Genomic DNA, 21,947 nt, shown 5'->3' on the forward strand with positions numbered 1-21,947 from the left:
CACCACAGGAGAGATTGAACTACCCGGGCTTTACAATTCCTATATATACCCCACACGGTGGCGCCCTCTACCGTGAATAACCTCCCTTTATATCTGGCTTTACCTTCAAGAGAAATCAATTTCAGTCTAATTCACTCTGTTCAACCGAATGAAATTTCATTGAGTATAGTTTAACGCCGCTTTGAGCAATATACCGGCAGCATCACGGCTGGGGGACACAAGAAATGTTATTCACATATTGCACCAATGTGGGCAATCGAACACGGTGTGCTCGGCGTAAGGAGCTAACGCTTTACCCACTAGGCTACCACACCACTCACTAGATACAGTCAGTACAGGTGGATTAAAACAGGTGTCTGATTTTTTAAAAAAAGGCGAGATCTTGAATACACAATATTTTAATTCAAGGAAACCAAAACAAAAAGGTAGTTGTAGGAGACAAGACGATGGAACAGTACGTGTTGGAGGCAAAGCTGAAGCTGATAAACAGAAATTCGCTTCCATACGAAATTGAAAATTACTAACGAGTTTAGAGCAAAAAAGGATTGTATTCATTAATTGTGGACTATATGGTAAGAATGTGTAGACAAATGCTCCAAATGAACGTCGGGGATGTGGGGTAGCCTAGTGGTTCAAAGCTTTCGTTCGACACGCCGAAGACCCGAGTTCGATTCTCCACATGGGTATAATGAGTGAAACCCGTTTCTTGTGTCCCCCGCCGTGATATTGCTGGAATAGTGCCAAAAGCGGCGTAAAACCATACTCACTCAATCACTCACTCACTCACTCAGATGAACGTCACATGAAGACAGGTAACCAGTCTATCGTTACCATGTCACGCAATGAACAACGGTCTTCATCAAATCACCGACATGACGTCACGCTGATAAGGAAGATTCGTAAACAACCAAAATCGTTTAACCAGGGAGCCTATATATATTTTTTTTGTATGGTCTCCCTGGTTTAACAGTAAGAATGAATTGATTTTTTGAGAAGTGAAATGTTTATGTCTGTAACAACCCTTTCTGTATTGAATGAGCATTGAGGTACAGTGTATAACTGCGGACCTTAATCATATCCTGGTTGTCCAATCAATGCTCACCGCAAGTGCTAGCTACAAATATGTTTTGTTAATCCTGACCAATCAGATTCAGTGATAAGCGATATAACAGATTCCCAATTATAGGTGTAATAGCCTACCAGTCCATGCACGTGGTCAGGCGACACAGCCCTGCACCAACCAGGCGTGATGCCCTTTGTCGATCAGCCATGTGTCAGTGATTCCCCTGTACGAATAGACGAAGGAAGTGTTTTATCAATCGATTTTTGAGTGAATTACAGGGCAATTTGATGTTTTAAATTAGACGACGCGTGAATACATAAATATCCGGATCGTGATGTCAGATTACACAAGACTGCCACCGCTCAACAGATACTTGAACATGACGAGGGTTCAGGATACCTAAAAACTCGACGGATTCCAAGACCATCGAAGGACGAATTTTACAGTCTCAACTCTGTATGGATCAACGCTTGTGGATTTTACCACGTTTACCAGTACTGACTTCCAAGGTGGGCCCAAGGCGAGCATTGCAAACCTATTCGCCGAGCAGACGACATTCTCTGACAGTGTTTTCATTACCGATGTGACAATGGCAACTCACGAAGCCTACCTCCGCAAATCAAGAGACACTGTTATTCCTCCAGGAAGGGATCCAGGACATCAAGACCGTCAGCGCAGAAATCATGTTCCTAGATCGTTGGGCGACTCGAAACAGTTCCATGCCTACTTCTGCCAGGATAATCTCGATTCCATTTGGACGAGAAAGCTCATTGATGAATTGGAAGGGAGTCATGGCTTTAAATGTGCCGAGTACCACAGGGACTTGGTGGTAGGAGAAAGGGTTCTAGATTTAATGACTATGTTCATTTTCACATCGGATAGAATCGTCTTCATTCTATCTGAGAATTTTCTTAAGTCGAATTATGCTATGTATCAACTTCAGCTGGCCGTGCAGTATGACATTGACCACGACACAAACAACATAGTGGCACTCCACGTGGACGAGTGTAGAGTGCCGTCAGAGCTGTTGACATTTCAGATCATTGACACAAAGTCTCGTGGGTGGAAGGACATATTCATGGACTATTTGAAGAAACCGGGTAAGTCATCCTACCTTTAACACAACACGCACTGTACACCAGGTTAGTTCGCTGCACAGTGGAAATACTCGAACATCGATATAAGATTGCATTAACATATTTAGACCTATGCATTGATACATTTAAAAAGTGTTGAGTAATTGAGTAAAGATTACCAGGAAATCAAATATATACGTGCCCTACTAATCTATGCTATACAATATACACAAGACGTTTTACTCCATATCGTTCACACGATATACACAAGACATATTACTCTATACCGTTCACACAAAATACACAAGACGTATTACTCTGTACCGTTCACACAATATACACAAGACGTATTACTCTGTACCGTTCACACAATATACACAAGACGTATTACTCTATACCGTTCACACAATATATACACGGTCTTTTACTATTTTTCGTTTACACAATATACAAACGACATATCCTATTACTCTGTGCTACGTACCCGTGAAGATCCGGGGTAGAATATGTCTTCAGCAAACCATGCTTGCCGTAAAAGGCGACTATGCTTGTCGTAAGAGGCGAGTAAGGGAATCGGGTGGTCAGGTTTGATGACTTGGTTGATGCACATCAACATGTATCAACATTGCGTGGAGCGATGCTCATGATGTCAAACACTGGATTGTCTGATCCAGAGTCGATTATTAACAGACCGTCGTCATATAGCTGGAGTGGATATGATGACGTGTATGCATGAACCCAGTCAGTGAGCCTGACCACGGAATCCCGTCAGTCGCCTCTTACAAGCACGGGTTGCTGAACACCAGTTCTAACCCGGATCTTCATGGGGGTATTTTATCATACTTATCCAGGTAATTTCATTGGTTCATTCCAACACTACATGGGAGCCTTGTTTTATATTTATATCATACGAAATAACCAAATTACTTCCTTTTTGCGGGAAAACACGATGCGGGCTGCTTGTACTAGTCCGGAGTGAAGCCGATGTATAGTGCTAGCCCACTGAGATACCATGCCGCAGTTTAACATGAATACCCCACTCAGACACAGTATACTGACTCCGAGCCGACCAGTCCTTGTTTTAGCCCCTTAATGCCGAGCGCCAGACAGGGTAAAAACAAGTACCATCTTTTAACGTCTTTTGGTATGACGCGGTCGGGGATCGCTCTACCACTAGACCATGGAGGCGGTCCTACGTACAATGGAATCTGTTCAGCACATAATTGACTGTTTATTCTCTGGCGTTGACGTTTTGATGTAGTGGCTTTTTCAAACAGTCCAGGTTGAGATGAACTTGTATTACCCTCAGGCATGCTGACTATTTACACCAATATACATAGGAAGCTCAGTGTGTGTTGGGCATTATTCGTTGTCCCCTGTCTTTTCAAATAGTTTAAACCTTGGTACAGATGTCATAATCAAAGGTCAAGGTTCCCCGCATTCATAAGTGAACTGACTACGCTAATTACGTCAATGCAGTATACATTCGGAAGTGAAATCTGCAAAAATCTCCCTTTAGAGAATTGTTTGGTCAGTGTGCAGTGAGTGTTTCAACTAATACTAAGGTATAGCCCCAATGCGTAATGTGAGAGAGTGAGTGAGTATGGTTTTACGTCGCTTTTAGCAATATTCCAGCAATATCACGACAGGGGACACCAGAAATGGGCTTCACACATTGTACCCATGTGCCATGTGTGCAATCGAACCTGGGTATTCGGCGTGACGAGCGAACGCTTTAACCACTAGGCTACCCCACCGCTCTCAATACGTAATATACATCATGAAGTTAATGCAAGCATGAAATTAATGCGAGAAACACGAGTGGCGCATTATCATGCCATATTGGACGTATATGCACGTGAGTCCTGCAAAACACACATACATATAAAAGATTTTTGTTATGGTATTGAAATAATATGATAATAAAAGCGACAAAGCCCTTTCTATAAGAAATATCTGCAAAAGTCGATTTACGATTTACTATATCATGATCATGTGTTCATGAATCACTATCAAATAGTGATGATGCCAGGTGTTCGCGAAAAGGTGTGCGCATCCTGTGCCACCAATGGCACCCGTCACAAACAAATGCAAAGGCAAGTCAATTCTTCACCTAATAACACAAGAAGATATGGTACCAAATAGGGAATTGCATCGGACATAATTTGTGTCACTGATCCGTCAATTTTGGGAATGTCCTCTACATGTCTATCTTAAAACATTTTGAAAGCTTTACTGAGGCCTGGAATGTTGTAATGATGAAACACCTTCTGAGCAAGAGAGGTTTGACGCTCTTTGAAATCTTGGTAGAAAGAGCATGCTCGGTTGTATCTCAAAAGTTGTGAAATGTAGACTCCAAGGGCTGCAGCTTCAGGAAGATAGTTCGACATAAAGGAAAGTTTACCTTTGGAAATTTGCACAACCATCTTGTCACACAGTCTTGTGGGGAGTGTTTTGTCACTCCGAATCTTTATGCATAGATCTAAGTATGAAACAGATGATGCGGTCTCACTGGTCTCCTTTATTTCAAGTTCAGGTGGGTAATAACGTGGAAAGGAATTGGCTATTTGATGGTTATTGAACGATATCAGATTATTAATATTCTGATTTGCCATTTCAAGCAGAAATTCTGAAATGTCTGAAATTCTGATTGGCGCCCATGGGAATGCCTACTTCTTGCCTAAATGTCTTACCCCCAAATTTTACATAGATAATATCAATGTCCAACATTTCACAATAGTGTTTTCTCAGTAAACGTCAGATGGCATTTGCTTTCATTTTTGACAAATTGACCTGAACCTCTGAACATAGATAACTGTATGTATGATCACAACGGTTTGTGCAAAAAAATCCCATGGCCCAAGGAATGCAATTTCCCCTAAAGTTTGTCATGTTGGATAGTGGTGTACAAATTTGAAAAATCAAATGTTTCGACACAATGAATCTGGTTCTTTTTTGAGATTGTAAAATGGCAAGCAAATCCTTTGAGTTTTTGAGAACCCACGTGGTAATAATTCCACTTGTCTCAGATACTCTCTGACCCGTGAAGATCCGCGGTAGAATAGGTCTTCATCAACCCATGCTTGCAGTAAAAGGCGACTATGCTTGTCGAAAGAGGCCACTAACGGGATCGGGTGGTCAGGCTCGCTGACTTGGTTGATGAATGTCATCGTATCCCAATTGCGTGGATCGATGTTCATGATGTCAATCAATGGATTGTCTGGTCCAGTCTGGATTATTTTCAGACAGCCGTAATATAGCTGGAATATTGCTGAGTGCGGCATTAAACAAAATGAAACAAACAAACGAAAACAGATACTCTCTATAAAGAACCGCCTCCGTGGTCTAGTGGTAGAGCGTCCGCCCGGAGGGGTGAAGGTCCGGGGCAGAATGGGTTTTGTTCCATTTTTGTTTCCTCTTTTGCACTTTGTGCATTCTACCTATGACAACATCACGCACGGACTTAACCATGGTTTATTTATTCATAATGGCATCATAACAATGTGTAATAGTTTGAACATGTACGGAAACGCATTTTGAAAACTAATACCATTACTTATTTTTACATTTTAGCGATACTGATTTAACAATCCTCCCTGTACATAATAAATCATTTCTCAAGACGCTTTGTAACGCCGTTTGACGCGTACTGAGACAAAAGGAAACCAACACCTCACATGGTCTTTTCCTTTCAAACTGCTTTGGGAACACTGGGGAATAACCAGACATCTCACCAAAGCTTGTGTGCCGAACATACAAAATGCAAGAAAACACTTGTTTGAATTAAGGTAAATATGTTTTTAGTAATACAAAAATTGGCATCTTCAGAATACTTCCGCGTCTTTATCCTAATTAAACATCAGGTCTTTTAAAAACATGGAATGAGGTGCGTCAAGTAAATATGATTAGGAAGAAGGCGATCACAGTTACGTTTGCCTTTTGATATGGTTCATGGAGTGAGTGAGTGAGTTTAGTTTTACGCCGCTCTTAGCAATATTCAAGCAATATCACGGCGAGGGACACCAGAAATGGGCTTCACACATTGTACCCATGTCGGGAATCGAACCCGAGTCTTTGGCGTGACGAGCGAACGCTTTAACCACTAGGCTACCCGACCGGCCCTATGTTACATGGAATGTGGATAATTGTAGCGTATATTATGTTCCAGCACCGATGATGCCAGCCAAAATATGCACTTATGGATGTGAGTAGACATTTTACGATGTGATTTTTCTTCATATATATCTAAGGCCACACATTTTTTTTATTTTTCGTTTCACGGGCCTGCCGCTCATACTGCAGAGCAACCGGAAAAGAAATCAGTTATACATAATTTATTTTTATTATATCTCCCGCTAGTAATATAGAACCTCACTAAAAAGATTTTCTTATATAAATGCCATGTTTACATCACTATCGGTGATTCAAGTAGCCAGCTGCAGTTTTAACCCCACAGCAGAATGATTTTCATTAAAAAAAAAAAAAATGATAGGCATAGCTATTTTTTTTTTTTTTGGACCGATCTTGTGTGGAAAAGCTGGAATAAATCCGCGAAACATATAATTTAAAAGGTGTGGCCTAAAAGTTATAAATCTTAATTCACGCCATTGTTATGTATGTAGCACACACCTCTCAGGTGTAATTCTTTTTATCGTTGTAGCACATGTCAGTGTTACAGACTTATGCAAAACTAATAGGTCAGTGATGTCAGAGCCACCAACGCTGAAAGCAACTCTCCGTATCCCTGACAACATCAGACGTAGGATCAAGGTATGGTGCCAAATAAAAAATAGTCATCAAATACACACGTCACACATATTACGTAAAATATGTATTTGCTCTTTGCTTTTGTTGCCATCAGTCACACACCAGTACATATACTGTTGTATCATTCGCCTAACCTACCAAATTATATCTTGCATAATATCAGTTTTATTCACAGTACTTATAGGTGTCCGCCACATTTGATTCTGGATAGCATTGCGTGATGAATATTCATTGAACGTGTGGGTAGTGTGAACTAATTATTTGTGAGTCAGTACGGTTTTATATGTAATCTTACGTACCAAGAAACACTGAGAAATGTACTCGTATATATATTATGTATAGCCATGTAGCAAAGGATATGACACTTGTTTACAATTTTAAGCGTGTATTACTTACGAAGTGCGTTCTCCATTGAAGTTCACATTTATTATAGAAGTTATTAAAGCTGCTCTAACGTCTTGAAATCACGACGTTTACGTTAATCACATTCGGATCTGTTCTACCGATGTTATTAATTTTGGGGAAATTCATATGTCGATCCTATTGATGTTGTGAAAATGAAAGTTACATAGCTGCACATACGCGTTAAATCCTGTGTAAAAATTCTTTGAGAATACTGACAGATAGTGTTGTGTACTGTTAGATGTTATTTCAGTAAAAAATGTCATTGTATTCTGAAGAAGAAGATTGCTATAACATCGCTTTGTACAGCGCTGTATTAATATCAGAGCAATATCATACCCAGCATATGAAGCATGCATATATAAGGGTGTAATATTCTTTGGACCTCCTCCGTAGTGTAGTGGATAGAGCGCTCCTGGAAAGCGGATGGTTGGTGGTTCGATCCCCGGCCTCGTCATACCATAAGACGTTAAAAGATGATACGTGTTGTATTCCTGCTCGGCGATCGGCAATTGGGGGATAAAACAATGACTGGTCGGCACAGGCAAGGACGCACGCACGCCATATAAGTGCAATAATCTTGCTAAAAAGTGCAATAATCTTGAACGCGACGTGTAACCCCATTACAACTCACCACAACTTCCAATGGTTCTCTAGATCCCGGGTTCTGATGTTTGATGCATGTATTACAGATCTGGCACAGATCCCAGTCCCTGGGCGACACACAGCTGCGGAAAGCAACAACCCAAGTGAGTATCCTCATCAGTTGGGGTAAGTGATTCATTCACGTGTAACTATTCCACATATCACTTCAATCAAAGTCTACAGAGTCATGACACGGTTGAATTGTAACATGTCCCAAGCGCTCTAAACTCAACGGATCTCGAGGGGTATATAGTGTGATGTACCCCGTGCGTTAGCCCATGTACCCCGATCCGTTAGGCGAGGGTACAAAGTCTCACACACAGGGCACATCACATCATATGCCCCGACTGATCGGTCGACAACGAATTTTTCTCCCCAACATTCATTCAAACAGGTCCGGAATATAATTTTGTTCCCAGTTTCTCCGAGTAAGCAAAACCCGTGTCAGACGAAACGAGTTACTTCCCTTTACCCATTGCATTCGGATAAACATCGGTTCATTTCACCTGTGGGTTTCAAAAAAAGGGAAACTTCTACGACCTACATCGAACTGACGCACCTTGATATAACTGCAATAATGTTGCTTCCTCACTCGCTACTCTTTTAATGTGGACTTAAAGTAAAGTCTAACTTTTAAAGTCAACATGTAACCCCATGGGGGCTGAGATATTACATTTTTGTAGAACAAACTGTAAACGTCCCCGCATGTACTGACCGCTTACCACTTATCTGATTCATCAGAGTAGCAGCCCTGTCAGCCTGACTACTGAGAGCAGTACCGACCTAGACGATCAACAGATGGAGGATACAGTGCTAGTAGGAGCTGAGGATACAGTGAATGTACAGTATTCCTGGAAGCGGGTGACCAAACCACAGGCTACATTGTTGCATGCCCTCAACATACGCGTGAAGGGGGGATTCGTGTACGAGGCGAGAGAGTCACGGCTGACTGACAATGAGGATGAACTGAACGTTGAAGAAGGAGACGTGTTAGAAATGTTACACGATGAACCCACTCATGGTAATATGTACAAGTGTAAAAATGCTCAAGGACATGTTGGTTTTGTGCCTAATTCGCTGATGTCGCCATCTTTCTATTTGCTCCCCTCTCAAATTGTAAAACAGTTCAAACAAACAATATCAAATTCTGAAAATGAAATGTTCAGAAAGGAACTTGAACGACTTGGAATTTCCTACTTCGTTGCCACCGGGGAAAATCGGGGGGATGCTGTGTACTTATCTGTCAAAAGGAAGGATGTTTTGGTACAAGTAGCAACAAGAAACGCAGGTCGAGCTGTTTTCAAAAACTGTAGAAATGAAACAGGTTACCTACCCATTTCGCTCACTGAATACGTAAATGTCGAAAAACCCTACTTAGGGTTAGGAATCTCGGCTCTGTTCAACATGGGAAGGGAGAGTTTTGAATCAGAGGCGTAACACAAGAGGGACAGCATAACGGATAGCTGTGCCTCGTGCCCATCTGTGTTACGATGGAGTAGAGCTCTGCTCCTGGTCAATCTATTACGATGGCACATAGTTGTGGCTAATTCTTCTAGTGGTACCATGGTACATAGCTGTCTCATGCTCAGTGGTGTTACTATGGCACGTGTCTGTTCCTCGTGATCAGTAGTGTTTCCGTGGCACAGTTTATTGCACTTATGATATTTGTGCAGCTCTGACAAAAGCTTTTTTCCTGATTGAAAATACACCGACTGTCAAATCTGATGATGAGAATGGCAGTGACATCTCTCCCACCTATAACATCTGCAAATTAAGAGAAGTGTTATTCCTTGAGGACATCAAGACTGTCAGCGCAATAATCATGTTCCTAGATCGCTGGACGACTCGAAATGATTCCCTGCTTACGTCAGTCAGGATACTCTCGATTGGAGAATTGGAAGGATGTCATGCGCCGAGTACCACAGAGACTTTGTGGTAGGAGAAAGGGTTCTAGATTGAATGACTATGACATTTTCACATCGGATTAACACGTAAAGATGTCTTGTGCTTGTTCTATCAGCATGGGAGAATACCGCCCGTATCATTACGCTCTCACTGCCATATCCATCGATCTGCGGTTTGCGGAAAAACGTTAATACGTCGGTACACACTGGCCCTAAAGTCAGATCTTCGAAATCCTGGAGTTGTTGCTGTATGGCTTAGCCAAGTTAGATGATGTACCTCTTTCGCATAGTATGTGTTAATGTCTTTCATCTTTCTGTTTTTCGCAAGGGCATATTTTGACAGTGATCAATGAAGTCATCCGTTTATAAGAAATTCGAAATAAACAAAACTCACAATTAAGTACTTTTCTTTGCAAAAGGAAAATATTTTGTCTCTAAAACGTACACAACCTATTCTGTCGTTTGTATGTTTCTGTACATATGGGTTGGATGTCGATATCATCGATAGTTTTGTACCACTACTGTTAAGTAAATACGCCATTGTATTCCAGTATGTTTGTTCGAGTTTGTTGTCACCTATACTTGCCGACCCGTGAAGATCGGGGTAGAATTGGTCTTCAGCAACCCATGCTTGCCCGAAAAGGCGACTATCCTTGTCGTAAGAGGCGACTGATGGGATCGGGTGGTCAGGCTCGCTGACTTGGTTGATGCATGTCATCGTATCCCAATTGAATTGGTTGATACTCATGATGCCAATCACTGCATTGGTTGGTCCAGATTCGATTATTAACAGACCGCCGTCATATAGCTGGAATATTGCTGAGTGCGGCGTTAAACAACAAACCCACCAACCAACTGTTAACGGCAACACACGTCATCACCGAATACAGAATAACATGTGACCAACCATGAAATAAGGGACCTTATGGGTGAAATATCACATTTTGTATTCTAACTATATTTTAAAACTACGGTATCGTAGGAAAATAAAAATACAATTGATAAGCTTTAATTAATATATATTACACATATACATGCCATCACATATTTGGACTCATTTCCTGCAAAGTCCCAATTTTCAGACTTATAATGTTCATACCTGTCTGGGCTGTACAGTTAAATCACCCACCCTACAGCCCAGACTTTGCCCCAGTGACTATTTCCTGTTCCGGCATATGAAATCTGCCCTACGTGGAAGACACTTCCAGGATGACGAGGACATAAAGGCTGCCACAGAGGCGTGGTCAGAGGACCAATCTGAGGATTTCCTAATCCCAGCTTTCCACTTGTCTCACCAACCCCAGCCTTCCAGCAAAAAAATAAATCTCTAGGGTTCAGGCACCACACATCTCAACTCACCCAAACCAAACACCCCAAAACATGACAGACACACGCATCATCTCACACGCAGACACCCCAGATCCTGACTTACCCACACCCGCGGAAGCGCACAACACCTCCGGGAGGACAGTCGAAAACATTGTTCCGGACGAGTATGGCTCAGACATGGAACATACCACCCCCACCAAACCAGCCAACTCACCTCCACAATACACAAACCCCAAAAAACGTAAGCTCGACTCATCCACTCCACCACCTTCTCCCACACCCACCCCGGCTTCCTTCATCACCACCTTCGCGCTATACTTCTTCGCCGCAGGCTCAGCATCAATCCTAACTAAACAACTCTCAGCAGACAGGATAGGTTTATGGTTTAAACGCGAAAAAATCCATTACAGCAACATCAAAAAAGCAAATAAAGGTTACCAAATAATATTCCCAAATCAAGATTCATTCAATGCAGCTAAAAAAATAGTACAAATTTTTCACGTAACCGTAACAAAACAAATTCCAAATTGGCAGCAATTCACCCGAGGGGTAATAAGAGTAAACCCTAGAGAAACAGCCGAAGACCTAGAACTCTACACCCAAGAAGCAAACACAAATCAATACCCTCAACCCCAAATAACAAGCACCCGCAGGATAACAACAAACAGAAACGGCAAAACGGTCCCTACATCAATCGTTATTGTAAACTTCAAAAAAACGGCTAAATTTCCTGAAGCCCCTAATCACATCTCTTTCGGTGCCCACACTAAACTAGAAGTTAAACCATACATCAAACAGGTCAAACAATGTTCTAACTGCCTTAGATATAACCACACGGCCACCCAATGTACATTCAAAAAAACTAAATGTAAAAAATGCGCCCAAACCGATTGCCCAGGTACATGCTCTCCCTGGTGCATCCATTGCAAATGCATAAAACATACATCACTCTCAAACCAGTGTCCGCACAGACATGCCCTAACACAACAGGCCAACAAACACATAAACATAGATTCGGCCAAAATCCAAACAAGAAAATATGCACCACCTACATCCAAACCTCTCCTCCCCACACCACACTCAAACACCACACACAAACTCTCGGATTCAATCTGGGGCAACCACATAGAAACCGCACCCACCACTTCCACACATCACCTCACACAGCCACCTACCAACTCCCCCATAACATCAACACCCGCATGCAAAGCAAACAGCAAAACCACAGACACACAACGACCCTCAGCCAGACACTCTACAGCCCACAAGGCAACAACACTTCCCCACAAGCAACCACAAAAAAAAAAACTCAAACACTGAGGAAACCACAGCTACACCCAACACGCAAGCACAAACTCAACACCCCACACCACAAACACCTCCACAGGCCTCCCCAATGAAAACTCAAACAATAAAAACCAACCTAACCGACGAAGACGAGTATTCTTCCACCGAGGAAATAAATGAAATCACTTTCTCAGCCCCTAAAACCAACAAAAACTTCAGGCGCAAAAATCCTCAATTAACCAGCACTAAAACTCTTAATAACCTCACACTACTCCTAGCCTACATGCATAAGCAAAACTCACCAAATGCTAGTATTAAAGCTTTTCACTCAGTAGCACAAAAACTAAAACTCACAACTCTCTCCTTTGAGTTATTTCTCTCCCAACTTAGGGAAGCTACCAATTAAACAAAACCTAAAACTCAAAACAAACTAATAACCTCTCATCCCCCAAAATGGAAGGACTAAATATATTTCAGTGGAACGCCAACGGATTAGCCTCCCACGGCAAGGAGTTAAAAGCTAAATTCAAACGAGACAAAGGTCCACACATAGTCTGTATACAGGAAACTAAATTCTCTACCAGATCTAAATTCACCCTACCAAACTATAACTCAATAAGAACTGACCGAGCCAAAACAAACCCAGGTAGAGCCGGAGGCGGCCTAATCATATACGTCAGGGAAGATTTAAGCTACAAAGAACTAAAAATAAACACACCGAACCTAGAAGCAAACGGTATCCAAATAACAAATAACAACCAAAAAATTAATATCATAAATATATACCACTGGGTAGAAAAACAGGTCAAACCTGAGGATTTAAACACCCTCCTCCAAATAGGCAATAAATCTACAATCTTCCTAGGAGACTTTAATGCCCACCACCCTACCTGGGGTATAGAAGATAAAATAGATAAACACGGAAAACTCATCTCAGAATGGATAGAACAAAATGACCTAATACTACTAAATAACAACCAACCTACTAGATACGACAAAATACACCACAAAATGTCGGCTATCGACTTAACCATATGCACCCCAGATTTAGCCCAAAGTATTCAATGGGAAGTACACGGGGTACCACTAGGTAGTGACCACTTCCCCATAAATATAACTATAGGAGACGTAAACATCCCATCACCAGCCCCAAACCAGGAACCTAAATTCCACTACAACAAAGCCGACTGGGACAAATTTCAGGACATTTGCAACCAGGCTAACCTAGCTGACCTAGAAAGTAACGACCCCGAAATCTACTGTAAAAACCTCACTGACTATATAATAAACGCAGCTAAAAACTCCATTCCTTTCAAAACAACCAGCATAGGCAAACCCTCGGTTCCTTGGTGGAACGAGGAGATAGAACAAACGAGGCGTAAACGCAAATCCGCATTCAATAAAGCCAAACGTGACTTCAAACACCTAAAGATAGCACATGAACTAAATCACAAAGTACAAAGCTTAGTTAAAACAGCTAAAACAAGAGACTGGAAAAAATTTTGCGAAGAAATTAACCATCATACAGACGCCAGAACAGTTTGGCGCAAAATCCACGCCATTAGGGGCATTAAACGTCATAAAAAAACTCCCAACGTAAACAATTCAACAAACCCCACTGAAAAAGCTAATAACCTAGCAAATCACTTCTCGGCCGTCAGTAGCAATAGCAACTTCAACCAAAAATTCCAGGAACAACTAAAAGCAGAAACCAAATTTACCAAAGAGCCAAAAGATAATAACCTAGAAATTAATCTCCATTTCACAATGGAAGAACTACTCCACGTCCTACAAAATAGGAAAAAGGGCACAGCCCCAGGCTTAGACCTTACTTCATACCAGATAATTAAACAACTACCACCCAAACTACTCCAAACTCTTCTGAAACTCTATAACCTCATATATCTAAACGGACAGGTCCCATCACCTTGGAAACAAGCCCTGGTCATACCAATCCCCAAACCCAATAAACCAGCTGACCAGGCTAATTCATACAGACCAATCTCCCTAACTTCTAACTTATGCAAAGTAATGGAATCAATGGCCAAAAACAGGTTACAACACTACTTAGAACAAAACAACATAATAAATCCAGACCAAAGCGGTTTCACTCCTGGACGCTCAACCTTAGATAACCTCGCCCGACTAGAGCAGGACATTAAAACAGGCCAACTTAACAAACAATATACTACAGGCATCTTTCTAGACTTCTCCAAAGCATTCGACATGGTTTGGCATAACGGGCTAATACAAAAACTTAAAAAAATAGGACTTAAAGGTCAAATAATTAACTACATCCAAAGTTTCCTAACAAACCGCAAAATCACCGTGGGCATAGACCAAACGCTATCGGACCAATGTCCCCTAGAAAATGGCACTCCCCAGGGCAGCATCCTAAGCCCAACACTCTTCAATATTATGATTAACGATTTATTCGAGGGACTATCCCCCAAAGTAAACACATCAAAATTCGCGGATGATGGAGCCCTCTGGATCCGCACTAAAAGCATTAAAATGGCCCAAAACTTACTACAAAAATCTCTAAATAAAATACAAAAATGGGCTGACAAATGGGGCTTCTCCCTAAACTCAGAAAAAACCACAGGAATAGTATTTAAACACAAAAATATGCAACCCGCCACCCTAAACCTCCAACTAAACAACAAACCAATCAAATTCCAAAAACAAACCAAATTCTTAGGATTAATCTTCGATGAACATCTCACCTGGGATGCTCACATTAAAAACCTTGTAACCAGATGCAGCAAAGACCTAAACACGTTAAGATGCCTAACCGGCTCCAACTGGGGGGCCTCTAAAAACACCCTCCTCTCACTCTATATATCACTAATTAGGTCCAAACTAGACTATGGCAGTGCCATTTACGACACCTTAAACAACTCTCTCATTAAAAAACTAGACTCAATCCAGTATCAGGCCCTAAAACTAATCACACGAACTCAACATGGCACCTCTTCCACCTCACTCCAGGCCTTAACAGGAGAAATGCCACTTAAACTACGTAGGGAACAACTTACCCTAAACTTCTGGGCTGCGTCCCAATCAAACCCACTAATCGAAAACTTAATAAAACAAAATATTAGCCCTAGAAACCAAGCCCTAGCCCGGAAACATCCACTACTTACTCCAATTTCCCAAAGAATAACCAATTACCTAAACGAACACAAAATAAATAATCTTAAACAAAACAATAAATCATCCAATATCTTCACTCCAAAACTTAAAATACCAAAAATAGACACAACACTAGCCGATACACTAAATAAACAGACCGATCCTAACATCGCTAAAACCACCACACTAGCATACATACATGAACATTGGCCAAATTGGTGTCACATATACACAGACGGATCCTCAGATCCGATCTCAAAACACACAGGTTTCGGAGTCCACATCGCACAACCAACCAAAGACACACAATCTTACCGACTCCCAAACAACCAATCCATATTCACGGCCGAACTAATGGGCATGGCCTCAGCACTACACAATCAGCAATCTAAAACACACCAAAAAATCCTCATCCTAACCGACTCTCTCAGTGGACTACAAGCCCTCAAAAATAAAAACACTAAAAACCGCCCCAAACTAATAAATCAAATACTCAATAGCTCAAACAACTTAACTAAGGTAGGTAAACAAATAGAGTTCATTTGGATCCCCGCCCACGTAGGAATCTTTGGAAATGAAAAGGCAGATAAAGCAGCAAAATTATCCCTTAAACTCCCAGAAATAAGCTTAAACTTACCCAGCTCAAAATCAGAAATCAAAAGTGTCACTAAACAAAAAATTAACAAAAAATGGCAAAATATATACCAAAACTCAAATAGCCAAATCAGGAAAGTACTCAAAAAAAACCTAAATAAACCCAAAATACTACACCCATCCAAAAAAATCGACAGAATAATTACCAAACTACAAACAGGCCACACCAAACTAAATAATCACCGTAAAATAGCTAAACTACACACAACAGGAAACTGCCCACATTGCAAACAACAAGAAACACCAGAACACGTACTCATTCACTGCACACACTACCAAACACACCGAACAACACTACAGACCACCCTAAATCTTAAAACCGGACTTACACTAGAATCAATCCTAAATCCACAAAATAAATTAGAAAAATTCAAAGCCTTAGGCATATACCTAATAAAAACAGGACTAATTAGTCGCATTTAAACCCCAAATAAAATATTAAAACCAAAATTACCTTATTTGATAACCACCCAACACACACAGCTCCCTTAGTTCGTCCCCCACCCACTCTTGGCATTCTTTCCAAATCTCAAAATTTCAAAATTACTATATAAGTAACCCCTAAAGCCCCCTCCTGGGTTGCACAAACTCACTTTTCCCCTTTTTGGAAACACATTAAATGGCCTGGCCGGGCCCGTGTGCGACATACGCTTGCAGTCGGAAAGCGCACGTTAAATCTCCAATATAAGTAAGTAAGTACCCTCATTCAGTCTTGCTTGACAACGGTATAAGGATCTATACCGAAACGTCGCCTTTTACAGTATTAAAGAAGTTGTTATCCATAAAAATTGTGTCTATCTTGTAAGAATTTATGGATAAACAACTTCTTTCTTACAATTAAGAACTACAATTATCACCAAGTACTTGCCAACCGCACTCTGTAAATCACTTGCTTGATAACAGTGTTAGAACCTACACCGAAACATTGCTCATAATTGTAATAAAGAAGTTGTTCATCCATAAATTCTTATCCTTTATTAGTACTCCAACTTCTAAATGCCTATCAAAGACGTTTATGGATGCTGTTTGGCCACACTATCCCTTCATATCTTGAAATGAAAACATGTTAGACCTGGATCTTGTTTGAGCAGTTAAGTATCCAAGTATTAGGCTTGTATCTACAAGTCATACTCTATCATATACCAAAAGTTAAAAATCCCGTCTAGGCTATTTGTTGAATCTTTGTTTAAGCATGTGTCCTACTTTTAATCATGGCGGGTTGCACGGGTGGCCCAGTCGTCTAAGGCGCCGCGATTCGGCGCGCAGGGTTGCGTCCCTTGGGCACGCCAGAAACTTATGATTGTGGGTTCGAATCCCGGTTCGCCCCGATTGTGTTTCTAGGTTTGTCAGCACCATACCCGAGCTCGTGGGTTTCACCGAAGTGGTAAACGTCTGAGACCTGCATCACTTTGGACTTTCCTCTCACATTAAGCTGACACGCCGTGATATAACAGTAATACTGTTAAAAGCGGCGTTAAACCCAACTCCCTGACTCACTTTAATCATGGCTTACATTTCGCTTCACAATTGTCTGTGTGTGTGAGTGTGTGTGTGTATGTGTGTGAGTGAGTGAGTGAGTGAGTGAGTGAGTGTGTGTGTGTGTGAGTGAGTGAGTGAGTGAGTGAGTGAGTGCGTATGTGCGTGCGTGCGTGCGTGCGTGCATGCGTGCGTGCGTGTGTGTGTGTGCAGAGGACGTTAGGGCAGGATTTGCCCCGCTTGTCATCATAAAAACTAAATATATAATTTTGACTTCTAAAGGAAGATTCTACAGATTAAGAACGGATTATCATTAGTATTTGTAAACAAAATGGAAGTTACAAACATAGGGTCGGCAGAGTAGTAAATTTCCATAATTCCTTTTTTCCTTAATCCTGATTTATGACAATAAGCAAATATTTTTTAAGTTGTAAATAAAAAACGACAAAACCCCTTCAAAAAGCAGAGTCGACAGTACGATTACATAAATAATGAACACGTGTTTTTGAGTCATTATCAAATGATGATGGTCTCCTGCCGCACCGATGACACCCGTCACAAACACATGCAAAGGCAAGAATTGTTTACTTGTAAAAGACAGTGTATGCAGAGCTGCAGATTAGCTGCGTATTTGTGTAAAATCCCCCCCCCCCCCCCCCCAAAAAAAAAGAAAGAATTATAAATAAATAAATAAATAAATAAATAAATAAATAAATAAATAAATAAATAAATAAATAAATAAGCTTTTTCAGCATACCTTCAAAGGAGCTAATTTCCTAAACAAAATTACGAGATAATTTACTTTCCTAGTCAAGCCTATATATTTGGAACAGTTATATACAGCTAGAACATTATTTATTTGTTTTTAAATCTTAAAATGTTCACGCTTTTTAAAAAAAAACACAAAAAAACAACCAATAGAGTGATGAATAGATGGGTGAACAAATTTTGGTTACCCAATGAAAAATGTAACAAACCAATTAAAATAGAAACCCTAGAGTAAAAACTCAATTGCTCAAAAAGTTATCTGGAGCTCTGGTATGGTACAAGTCAAAATAGGGATTGGATCGGACATTAGTTTTGTCACTTTTGCGTCGAATTAGGAAATGGGTACCATGAAACCTTTTCAAAGCTTTCCCGAGGCCTTACATGTTTGACACCTCTTTGAAACCCATCGCTAGTCGCCTCTGAAAGTCGATCCTTGGTGAAAGTATGATAAAGTAAACAGGGAGTTCAAAGTTTCAACCTGAAGGTTAGTCATATATCCACGAAGGGGCGGTCGGGTAGCCTAGTGGTTAAAGCGTTTGCTCGTCACGCCGAAGACCCGGGTTCGATTCCCGACATGGGTACAATGTGTGAAGCCCATTTCTGGTGTCCCCCGCCGTGATATTGCTTGAATATTGCTAAAAGCGGCGTAAAACCAAACTCACTCACTCACTCACTCATAAATCCACGATATGAATCCATACTATCCAAAACATTGAATGTAAAGCCCCTTGGACTGTGATTAGATTATTTCATGTTTATAAATACATGCTCAAGTGTACGGTATATAGTTATAATCACTTCCCCAGCACTGGGAGATGTAGTCCTATTCCGACTGTTCAAGACCTCCATCATTGATGCTTTAGCCAGGTGGTATTTTGTTCATGAGTAGATAAATTGTGGTAATTTGAGTATAAAAACCCCAATTGATAATGTTTATTACTGAATCTCAAATCCGTGTATGGATGGATGGATGGGTGGGTGGGTGGGTGGGTGGATGAATGGATGGATGGATGGATGCATCTATCCATCCATCCATTTGGGTGGGGAAGGCGGCAAAAATAATGATACTCTTAGGATGATATTCTGTGAATAGTAATGATGCAAATATCAATGAATTGACCATGTGTTCGCCTTGCCAAGAACTATCTGACCCTTATTTTGTAGGTCCAAGGAGAGGTTGTGTGATCCTGATGGCCGAAGGTAGAAGGGTTGTGTCCCTGCATGTTCTCGGATCTAAAGGATCGGGCAAATCTCTCTTCATACGACAGCTGGCTAATACAAGACACTGCAAGAAGCTCAAACTTGGTAAGAGGTGTTATGTTGTTGAACTGGATCTGGAGACACTTATTGGAGTTCCAGTTCTTGTAAACATCACGGAGTACAGAGGTGTGAAGTCCAATGGAGCTCTTGCCTTTGCGTACCATAAGGCAGATGCGTGTTTACTGTTCTATGACAGAGAGGAAGCTGCTAGCTTTGATAGAGCACAAATGGGATATATCTGGTGTCATTATTTCATGATAGGGAATCCAAATACTTTTGTTGTGGGAAACAAATGTGATAGGTTAGACAGGAACGACGTTCGACTGGAGGCTGTAGATGCATTCATCAACAAGTTCGGACCAGTTAAGGGCCACTTTTCTGTATCAGCTGAAACTGGCTGCAATATCAAACCGATGTTGGTTGATGTTCTTCAACAAGTTTTGGAAGAACGTTTTGTAATCAACAGTAGCCCAGCACAGCTAGAAGTGGCCCTTCGGAATAGTGATCCCCACTCGGGAGTGCAAATCTATGCAGTTGAAGAAACAGCTGGTTTGTGTGTTATTGTTAACAACGACACTTTTGAAAACTTGCCGTATCGAGACGGGGCTGTTAAGGACGTAGAGAACATCGAATCCACATTTGGACCACTTGGATTTGATATGAGGTACATTGAGAACAAAGATGTTTCATCACTCATCAGGAGAATGCACGATATATCTAAAATGGATCATACAATGAACAGTATGTTTGTCTGTTTCATCATGTCTCATGGATCACGCAACAGTATTCTGGGAGTAGACGGCCTGACAATCGACCTTGACAGACTAACATCGTTGTTTTCTGCCCAGCAGTGTCCTAGTCTAGCGGGGAAGCCCAAGCTGTTCATAATTCAGGCATGTCAGGGTTCCATGGTCCAATCACCAGCAAACGCTCATTCAGACTCTGCAGCAATTCCCGAAGTCACTCGAGAGAGACCAACTGTGCCGGAGTTCGGAGACCTTTTAATAGCACATTCTACTATTACAGGATTTGTTGCGTATCGTTACCCCGACAGAGGTTCTCCGTTTATATCGACGCTGTGCAACAAAATTCAGAACTTTCCTGAGAATCACATGGTGGATATTCTGACCATGGTTAACGGGGAGGTTGCTGCTATGAACTTTGGAGGGTCATTTAAACAGATGCCAATGTTCCAGTCACGGCTTCGAAAGCGCCTGTACCTGAAGAGGTTGTCATGAGATGTGGCAATGATGATATTGGAAATATATTGCCAAGGCAACAGACACCCATGAATGTCTGTAATATGTGAATGATGAAACTTGGTGTGTAGTTGGATACGTGTGTTGTCAAGGGAACATGAAACAATGGCTGAATGTAATCTATGGATAGTGTCCCGCACTTCAGACACCGCGAAGAAACATGTACAGTGACAAAAAACACAGGCAGTTATGAGATAAATGTCCAGTTATACGTTTAGTTACTGACACAGGACTTTACAAGAATACATTCAACAGTCAACCGAATACATTTACAAAGATATATATATTTGTATCATGACTGCCTCTATTATTATAAAATCCTGAAATAATAAGGGACATTTGTGTCCCGCCATTTCCATTCACGACTGCATACTCATAGCGCACCATGAAAACACACTTAAACAGAGAAGTATGCATAAGCTTATCAGATGTGTTTTCAGAGCAGCTTTAAATGTAGTTAGACATGGAACATCATCTTTGTATGTTCAGAAACTTATTGGTCAGGGATATAGTTGTGCATGAGTAATGTCATTTATCAAACTGCTTTGAACTTGATATAATTCATGCTTTCAAGTGGAATATTTGCGTAGTTGCTCTTAGTGAGTGACCAGTTAATCTACATCATTAAGTTGATGCACTTAAGCTATGCTTGAACAGAAATTGTAAAAGCCAGAAAGATTACTAATAATACTTTGGTTCTGAATAAAAATCACTTTGACGGGTAATATTCTGAACGTATAAACCCATATGTTATATCGATATGCCTGGCCCGGTACAAGGATAAGCAGTTTCGGACCCACGGCTCGCTGAAAAGATCAAATCATTATCCCCGCCTCGAGTCTATTACAGCTCCCCATAGCATAAAGTACCCCCAACCCCAACCACCCCACCCACCCCACCCCCACATTATTTTACTATTTCA

The 21,947-nt window shown here is 41.1% G+C and overlaps 2 protein-coding genes across 2 annotated transcripts; both read left to right on the top strand.

Annotated features, from left to right (window-relative positions):
- Positions 1-1,652: 1,652 nt before the first annotated feature.
- LOC139469554 (uncharacterized) lies at positions 1,653-9,390 on the top strand. Its single transcript, XM_071251746.1, has 5 exons — positions 1,653-2,163; positions 6,308-6,343; positions 6,800-6,909; positions 8,001-8,057; positions 8,695-9,390. Exons 1-5 carry the CDS (start codon positions 1,653-1,655, stop codon positions 9,388-9,390), a joined length of 1,410 nt encoding a protein of 469 aa, XP_071107847.1.
- A 10,286-nt stretch (positions 9,391-19,676) lies between these two features.
- LOC139468839 (caspase-3-like) lies at positions 19,677-21,604 on the top strand. Its single transcript, XM_071250975.1, has one exon. It carries the CDS (start codon positions 19,697-19,699, stop codon positions 21,002-21,004), a length of 1,308 nt encoding a protein of 435 aa, XP_071107076.1. The 5' UTR covers positions 19,677-19,696; the 3' UTR covers positions 21,005-21,604.
- The last annotated feature ends 343 nt before the right edge of the window (positions 21,605-21,947 follow it).

This window comes from Haliotis cracherodii, unplaced genomic scaffold, assembly GCF_022045235.1.
Source record: "Haliotis cracherodii isolate W230 unplaced genomic scaffold, xgHalCrac1.p SCAF_2, whole genome shotgun sequence".
NCBI lineage: Eukaryota > Metazoa > Mollusca > Gastropoda > Lepetellida > Haliotidae > Haliotis > Haliotis cracherodii.

What these genes read in the sequence shown, in the direction of transcription:
- LOC139469554 (XM_071251746.1), top strand. Translation starts at nt 1,653, where the DNA reads ATGGCAACTCACGAAGCCTACCTCCGCAAATCAAGAGACACTGTTATT. An exon ending in CAAAATATGCACTTATGGAT is followed by an intron (nt 6,344 to 6,799) that starts GTGAGTAGACAT and finishes TTATCGTTGTAG; the next exon opens with CACATGTCAGTGTTACAGAC. An exon ending in TGCGGAAAGCAACAACCCAA is followed by an intron (nt 8,058 to 8,694) that starts GTGAGTATCCTC and finishes CTGATTCATCAG; the next exon opens with AGTAGCAGCCCTGTCAGCCT.
- LOC139468839 (XM_071250975.1), top strand. Translation starts at nt 19,697, where the DNA reads ATGGCCGAAGGTAGAAGGGTTGTGTCCCTGCATGTTCTCGGATCTAAA.